The following is an 8,921-nucleotide window of genomic DNA, read 5'->3' as shown; positions in this document are numbered from 1 at the left end:
AGTACAATTTTAATTATTGTAAAATAGGGCTCTACTAGATGCTTTAAAAAGAAAAAGGGAAGAAATATTTTTAGGCTTGCTTTTCAATAAGCATTACAAACAAGACTATAACTAGAGAGTCAAAATAAAATACAGCAAGAAACCCTGGGAGATTGGCACCGTTCTAAAAGGTAGGGGCCAAAGGAAAATACAACTAAACAGACCCTAGTTTGTTTGTTTTAGAGACTTATGAATGGAATTATTTTCAGTAACAAAGTTTATTTTACATAGTTTTATTTAAATAGATGTATTTAAAACTAACACACTTTTGGATTTCTTTTGTTTGTTTTCTACATAGTACACTTCATTTTTTGAGTTTAATCATCACCTAGAGTCTATAATGGACAAAGCATATATCTACAGGTAAAGTAAACTCAGTATACTTCTGGGGGTGGCAGAGAAAGTAATGGTGCAATAGTTTAGCCAGAATTTGAGAAGAATATGATCTCCCTGCCAAAGAAAACAGAAATTAATAAATAAAAATTAATTAATAATTGAAATAAATAAAAATAAATTTTAAAAATTCTGCAATTGCAGAATTTGGGCTATATAAAATAAAGGGTTATGTTCTAAAACAGACTTGAATATTTTGAAATGAGATAAAAGCATGAAAATCCTATTAGATTTTAGAAGAATACAGAACTAAAAATAGAATGTATTACCTGTTCCAGTCAGAACAAGTACAGATAAGCGTGCTCCTTCACAAGCTGACTTTGCATCTCTCTCATGACAATTCATTCTAATCTGAATTTCATTCATTTGCTCTCCTGAAGTTCACTTGCACAGAGACTCCTAGTCACTATTAATGGTAGCATAAAGTCCCATGAGCTTTTCAGAGATACCCAGTTAAATCAGTCTAGCGTATTTTATGAGACTCAAAGTGGAGAGGTGACCCCTGAGGCATGTCTTTCAGGGGGTTGATTCATACCATCTGTGAAAAGAGAGGAAGTTTTTTTTTTTTTTTTTTTTTTACGCTCTGTCAGTCTCAGTCAAGACACTGCAGTTAGAAAACATGCAATGGCACCATCATTTTATACTGTACTAATGAGAGTTAACAGTTCACAAATTTAAAGCAAGGAGATTCCATGGAGACTTTAAGGAAAAGAAAATGTTAAAATAGGCTGTATTCCAGGAACAACATGAGCTCTTACTTTGCATTTATTCTCCTTGGCAGAGTCATTCGAACAACTGGATACTTGCTGTTTACTCTGCACATTAATGCCTGTATTTATTACTGGGCTTCTGACTATGAAGGAATTGGAACTACTAATTGGGTGTATAATGGTGAAGGAAATAAGTAAGTTTTAATTTGAAGGAAATAATTTTATGGATTCTTCTTTTCTATTTCAGTGTATGTGTTTTCCTAAACCAGTGTTTTTGGGAAACTATAAATCACAACCCATTAATGGCTAGTAAAAACTTTTTAGATCAATTTACTTTTAAGTGAAAGAGAGTAAAGTAGAAGAGAATAGAATAGAAATTATCAGTCTGTCATACCTAATAGATGTGTGTGTGTATGTTTGTGCGTGTGTGTATCCTGGATTGACCTGAGAAATGCATGGATTATGCATACCTGGATTATGATCAAAAAAGTTTGAAAGCCTCCGCTTTAGACAACTGAGGGGTAAGGTAACTTTTTTTTTTAAAGATTTTATTTATCTATTTGACAGAGATTACAAGTAGGCAGAGAGGCAGGCAGAGAGAGAGGAGGAAGCAGGCTCCCCATGGAGCTGAGAGCCCAATGCGGGGCTTGATCTCAGGACCCTGGGATAATGACCTGAGCTGAAGGCAGAGGCTTTAAACCACTGAGCCACCCAGGCGCCCTGGTAAGGTAACTTTTAACAACTTCAATGCTGATTGTTAGTAATGAACAATGTTAATTATTTGGAGGGCAGGTGCAGTAGCTAATTAGTTTACCACTGAAGGGTTTTATGGGTTTATGAGTCAGCTATAACCACTAACTCAATTAAACACTTACAGAGTAACAAGGATCATAAATTAAACTTGACAATTAGATATGCAAGTATCACAGGAATAAAAGAAATTATTTGAAAATCTTAGGGTAGTAGAATTATGATTCAATAGTAACAGCTGGGTGATTTAATAGTGAGATTTCCTTTTGGTAGATACAGAGGTCTGGCATAAAATTAACTCTCCTAAATTTATGCTCCAATGAAATGACATTGAGCATATTATAAGGCAATGTCCTTAATGGAAAAGGGCAGGTCCCAGCATGACTTTGAAGAGCAACTCACAGCAGCCTTGGGAAGGAAAGCAATTATAGGATAGAGCAAAGAGAGTGAAAATACCTCTCAAAATTACACACTACCTAGAGTGAGTGGGATATGTGTGAGGGATTATAACAATAGTCTTTGAACTTTTAATCAGAATTGATTTTAGAAATTTGAAGTCAGAAGACCCACTGATTAGGAAAACGTACACATATACGTACACACACACAGAATAACTATCCCTGGAAAGTTTATAATCAAATGTATTAGTAATTCCATTTAGAATATGTAGTTTTTAAAGATTTTATTTATTTATTTATTTCTCAGAGAGAGAGAGAGAGGCAGAGGCAAGCAGAGGGAGAAGCAAGCTCCCTGCTGAGCAAGAAGCCCAATGTGGGACTTGATCCTAGCACCCTGGGATCATGACGTGAGCTGAAGGCAGACGCTTAATCAACTGAGCATTTTTATATATTTTTTTTAAATATTTTATTTATTTATTTGACAGAGAGAGATGATAAGTAGACAAAGAGGCAGGCAGAGAGAGAGGGGGAAGCAGGCTCCCTGCTGAGCAGAGACCACCCCCTACCCCATGCGGGGCTTGATCCCAGGACCCTGTGATCATGGAGCCAAAAGTAAAGGCTTAACCCACTGAGCCACCCCAGGCGCCCCCTTAACCTGATTTTTTTTTTAATTTATTTTTTATTTTCAGCATAACAGTATTCATTATTTTTGCACCACACCCAGTGCTCCATGCAATCCGTGCCCTCTATAATACCCACCACCTGGTACCCCGACCTCCCACCCCCCGCCCCTTCAAAACCCTCAGATTGTTTTTCAGAGTCCATAGTCTCTCATGGTTCACCTCCCCTTCCAATTTCCCCCAACTCCCTTCTCCTCTCTAACCCCCCATGTCCTCCATGCTATTTGTTATGCTCCACAAATAAGTGAAACCATATGATAATTGACTCTCTCTGCTTGACTTATTTCACTCAGCATAGCCGTCAGGGAGATTCAAATTAAAACTACATTGAGATATCACCTTACACCAGTTAGAATGGCCAAAATTAACAAGACAGGAAACAACATGTGTTGGAGGGGATGTGGAGAAAGCGGAACCCTCTTACACTGTTGGTGGGAATGCAAGTTGGTGCAGCCTCTTTGGAGAACAATGTGGGGATTCCTCAAGAAATTAAAAATAGAGCTTCCCTATGACCCTGCCATTGCACTCCTGGGTATTTACCCCAAAGATAAGATGTAGTGAAAAGAAGGGCCATCTGTACCCCAATGTTTATAGCAGCAATGACCACGGTCGCCAAACTGTGGAAAGAACCAAGATGCTCTTCAACGGACGAATGGATAAGGAAGATGTGGTCCATATGCACTATGGAGTATTATACCTCCATCAGAAAGGACGAATACCCAACTTTTGTAGCAACATGGACGGGACTGGAAGAGATTTTTATATATTTTTAAGATAATTTTCTTTTGACAGTAATATACTTACTATTCCTCAAAGTTTTTAGACACCACCTTCTATTACTATTCTATTACTAATTCTATTACCCTTCTATTACTTCATATTACTGTGACCTCATAAGCCCAATGCATTTTTTACTTAGCTTTTGTGATGATGTCTGATGACCTATAAAGTGAAAGTTGCTTATAAGGTCACTGGACTTACATACTTTGCCCTCATTAGAATTAGGCAGCAAATTGTGGGTCATAAGAAAAGTATTGTGAACATTTAAAAAAAGAGTCAAATTTAATACCATTCCATTAATCCTCACCACAATAACATACCTATTCATTTTAATAGAAGTCAAAGAGTCATTTCATTTATATTGAACAGGCATCCTTCATTCAACTGCAAAACTTGATAAAGAAGAAGGTTTAGCTCAAAAGAAAAACATATGTAGTTAAGGTTATTTTGTACCCCAAAATATCCCAAGTATAACTTTGTTCTTTGTCCATATGTACCACAGTTTACTTATTTATGGGCCTAAATTTCCCAGTGTCCAGAAATGTCTTAACCAAAAAAAAAAAAAAAAAAAAAGAGTTTAAAAATAAACAAAAAAAAGTTAAAAAAAAAAAAAACAAGCAAAGCTGTCATGGGGATCATGGCTTTAGACAGGGTGATGAAGGAATCAAAATTACTATGCCTTATGCTAGGGAAATTTAGAAAGACCTACCACCCTTCATTCTACACATGAAAAAAATGAGACCAAGGTAGATGAAGGTATTTTTTCACAGTTTCCTATACTTCAGGTCAGACACTAGCAAAAGGAAAGGAAAAGAAAGGAAAGGAAAGGAAAGGAAAGGAAAGGGAAGGGAAGGGTAGGGTATGGGGGAAGGGGAGGGGAGGGAAGGAAGGGAAGGATAAATAATATACTTAATATTTGTACTTTTATTGTATTTTCAAAATTTAAAAATAACTCTATACAAATATTGAACTGTGGTTAATATATTTGTTCTGAAGCACTGTATTTAGAAGGAAGTGCTTACTGTCTGCAAATCACTTTGAAATCCATCCAAAAAATAAGATGGAAAAGAAAAGAAAATGGATTGCTGAATGGAAAACTGGAGGGATATGTGACAAAGTAGGTAGAGTGAGATGTTTATAGTAGAATCTAGGTGTTCACTATAAAAGGTGGGAGTTCACTATAAAATTCTTTCAATTCTTTTGAAAGGGAAGGGAAAAGAAGGGAAAGAAAGGGAAAAGAAAGAAAAAGGGAGGGAGGGAAGAAGAAAAGAAAAGAAAAGTCTTTACACTAGACACTATACACCCTTTGGATGTAACAAAACACCAGAACAGCAATGAGTTCAGTGGACCAGAAAGGAGATGAAAGCCATCTGGCAGCACAACAGGGAAGAGTCTGCAAGTGGATTCCACAGATGTGCTCACAGATGCAGTCTTCCTGTGTTCTACTTCAGTAAGTCTAGGTGTGCATAACCATTCACTTATTCTTTCATATCATTCAACAAATATTATTAAACTCTTATTATGCTAAGTCCATAAATACTTTTGTGGAACTTACCTTCTAGTGAGACCATTCTCCCTCATACCCAGTACATCCAGTGATAAATTTATAGAAATGTGGGACTGAGGTGGATAGCAGTAGTTTAGAAGGTCCACTCACAAAGTATTAAATTAGATACTTATGAAAGTTACATGTTGCACTGTACACCCACCACAAAGGCTAAAAATTAAAAAGACTGAAAATGTCAAGTGTGAGGGTAAGAACAAGAAACAACTGAAATGCTCATATATTGTTGGAGAGAATGCAAAGTAAAAACCATTTTAGGAAAAGATCTGACAGTTTCTTTTACAATTAAACATACAACTTACATGTTGTATGTAAGCAATAAATCTCTAGATTCTACCCCTGAAACTAATGTTATGCTGAATGTTAACTAACTAGAATTCAAATAAAAACTTGAAAAAAATGTACCTTACAAACAAAAATTCAAGCCTAAATATTTACTCAAGAAAAATTAAAATGTGTCCATTATAAACTTATATAAGTACATTGAAGAATGTTTATTCATAACAACCAAGAACTTAAGACAGCCTAGGTGTTCATACATAGGAGAATAAACAAACTGTGCTATATTCGTGCAATGGATTCTACTCAGCAATGAAAAAGCAAAAACTGTTTTTACATACAACATGAATAAATTTCAAAATCATTATTCTGAGTGAAATACATCTTGCAGAAAAGTATACATATGGTATGATTTCATTTATGTGGAATTCTAAAACAGGCAAAACTCATCTCTGGTCAAAAACATTAGAAGAGTGGTGGCCTCCGGGAAAAGAATGACAGAACTTTCTAGAGATAAGGAAATGTTCTCTATCTAGATAAGTGTTTGGGCTACACAGAAATAAATATTTGTCAAAATTCATCAAATAATATACTCAATATTTGTGCTTTTATTGTATTTTCAAAATTTAAAAATAACTCTATACAAATATTGAACTGTGGTTAATATATTTGTTCTGAAGCACTGTATTTAGAAGGAAGTGCTTACTGTCTGCAAATCACTTTGAAATCCATCCAAAAAATAAGATGGAAAAGAAAAGAAAATGGATTGCTGAATGGAAAATTGGAGGGATATGTGATAAAGTAGGTAGAGTAAGATGTTTATAGTAGAATCTAGGTGTTCACTATAAAAGGTGGGAGTTCACTATAGAATTCTTTCAACTCTTTTGTTTGAAAGAGCTTATAAAAAATGTTGGAGGGGGGTTTCAAGAATTTCTATTTTCATACTAAATGTTTTTTATGGTTTTATGTCAAATTCTGCCTTACTGCTCTAACTTGGAACTGTATGTATACAGCCTATTAGATACTTCATGTATTAAATCAGCCAGATAGAATCTCCTTGAAAAGATCTATCTTCCTGCCATGTTAATATTAGAGGTGGACACACTTGACTAATTAAGCTAATCCTAGAAAAATCAATAAGGTGCCATCTAATTAAATTACAAATCTTACCTCTGGTTGTGCATGTCTGAGTATACGAGACATGACTGAGAAAAGATCCAAAAATAAACCTCAAAGCATTAGGGCAGAAAACTTCCAATTAACATAGCAGAATATTTTGTACACAAAAAAATAATAGTTCAAGGCTAACACTTCAGATTCAAAAAATCAATGTCTATATTTCACATTTGATTCTTTTCTAACATCCATAAATAAGAAAGTGAAAGTAATTCATATTTATTCCTGCTAAGACTGTAGTGACTTTGAAGGGGACAGTAATCTCAACATTTGTAATGGAATTGGCCATGTAGAGAGAGAATCTAGACCCTGTCCCACTCTTGGGTAGTATTGGGTTCAATATATTTCCTTAATTTAAAGAGACCCACAAGTCCTAGGCCTGTGACCAAACAAAATCAGTAATAGGAAATTATAAATTGAAATTTTAAAAATTAAAATGCAATCTATAAAATTAATTCCATACTTCTTCAAGGTGGTTCTCTTTGACATCCAGTTCACTGTAATGTTAGCAAGTCCAAAGAAATCTGCTAGAAAAAATTAGAGTGGTAATATTTTTATTCTCTTGGCACAGTGGTTTCAAATCTTCCCAAAGAGTTAATTATTTTTGTTACTACATCTGCCAGGTTTAAAAAAAAAAAAGAAAGAAAGAAAGAAAGAAACTCATGTCCTTCAAAAGGTATTGAATTTCAAAATAAGTGATTTCTTTCTAGACCTGCTTTTGAATATTGACTTTAACTGCAGTTTGATTCTTTGCAAACCTCCAACTCCCTACTGTTTAAAAATCTGAAAACTATAAACTTTTTTACAAGAAAAAGACCACCCTCGTTCAAAGACTAATACACAATTACTTGAAGTGCAAATATTTACGTGGCACACGTAATAAAAGAAATAAAAGCCAGACTAGGATCAGAATTCTGTAAAAAATACTGCTTTTCTGTGTCTACCCTAGAAACTAGAACTGCTAGTTGGAATCCACAAAATCCAGTGCCTCCTCCATATATTATATGGAGATGTGTATATATAGCAAATTTTTCTTCAAAGATTCGATGGGAATAGCTGATTCCGTCCATGTTATCAGAGCTATATGAAATATATCAAGTACTGTACCTAATGCACAAAAATTATAATAAATGTACAATGAGGTTGTAATACTAACTTTCATTCCTACCTTACTACAGACTCTATGAAACCCTTAGCCAAATGTAGCTAAGTCAATCTTATAAGTTCTGTCCTAATCTTTAACATATTCTTTTCTGCTGCCTTGATTTCTAATTCTCTTCCTATCTGGGCTATATTGATCCCAGTTTCTCCACTTGCAATTGTTTAAGTACAGAATATTAATCAAGTATATTGTTATTATACCTGATTTTCTTCAATACTAAATTTCTAGATGAATTACATATTACACCTAAGAAAAATTTCCCTTTCAATATTGAGGTCAGTATGCCTCTATCTCTGTTATGGTTATAAATTCAATAATTTAATAAGTATGGGTAGAAAAGAGAGAGGAGGAATATATCTGCTCTATTTTCTATCAGTAAAAACAAGTGTATCTAAATTATAAAGACTCTCCAATCTTTATAAATATCCTCGAGCTCATAAATCACTAGTCTGGTAGTTTAAAGATGCCCTCAAATTCTTTGCTGCTCCTCTCATTGTAAGGATTCTGTAAAAAGTACTACTGTCCTTTCCCTCAACTCTGTAACAAAAGATTAAGACATTATGGAACTTCTAAATTGTAAGAAAACTTATAGCTACTGAGCTGCTAGAGCCACCATGTAAGAAGCCCATCTACCCTGAGACTGCCATGTTATGAGGAAGTTCAAGCTAGTTGTACTGAGAGGCTGCTTGAAAAGAGGATAGCCAGACAGACCCATCCATCCTAAGCTCAGAAATGGCTCATAAATGTGAGAGAAGAAAACACCTAGGGCATTCCAAACAGACATAATGTGTAGAACAGAGGAACCCAGTCAACAGTTAGAATCAAGGCCCCAGGCATTTGGCCTCAATAAATCTGCCCAACTATCTCCAGTCATTAAAGTCACCCCAGCTGAGGGTCTACTCATCATGGAGCATTAATGAACCATCTCTATTGGGTTTTCCACAAATATCCAACCCACAAATTTATAAGTCCTAATAAAATAGTTGTTTC

General features: G+C 34.9%; 1 protein-coding gene across 1 annotated transcript in view; it reads left to right on the top strand.

Annotated features, from left to right (window-relative positions):
- CNGB3 (cyclic nucleotide gated channel subunit beta 3) overlaps positions 1 to 8,921 on the top strand; it is a 150,126-nt gene that overhangs the window by 83,012 nt on the left and 58,193 nt on the right. The window contains exons 5-6 of the mRNA XM_032315994.1: positions 338 to 402; positions 1,214 to 1,336. Coding sequence (XP_032171885.1) covers positions 338 to 402; positions 1,214 to 1,336 — 188 coding nt within the window. The remainder of the gene's footprint in view (positions 1 to 337; positions 403 to 1,213; positions 1,337 to 8,921) is intronic.

Source organism: Mustela erminea, chromosome 16, assembly GCF_009829155.1.
Source record: "Mustela erminea isolate mMusErm1 chromosome 16, mMusErm1.Pri, whole genome shotgun sequence".
NCBI lineage: Eukaryota > Metazoa > Chordata > Mammalia > Carnivora > Mustelidae > Mustela > Mustela erminea.
Note: the sequence above shows the minus strand (reverse complement) of the source record. Positions and strands in the feature narration are given on the sequence as shown.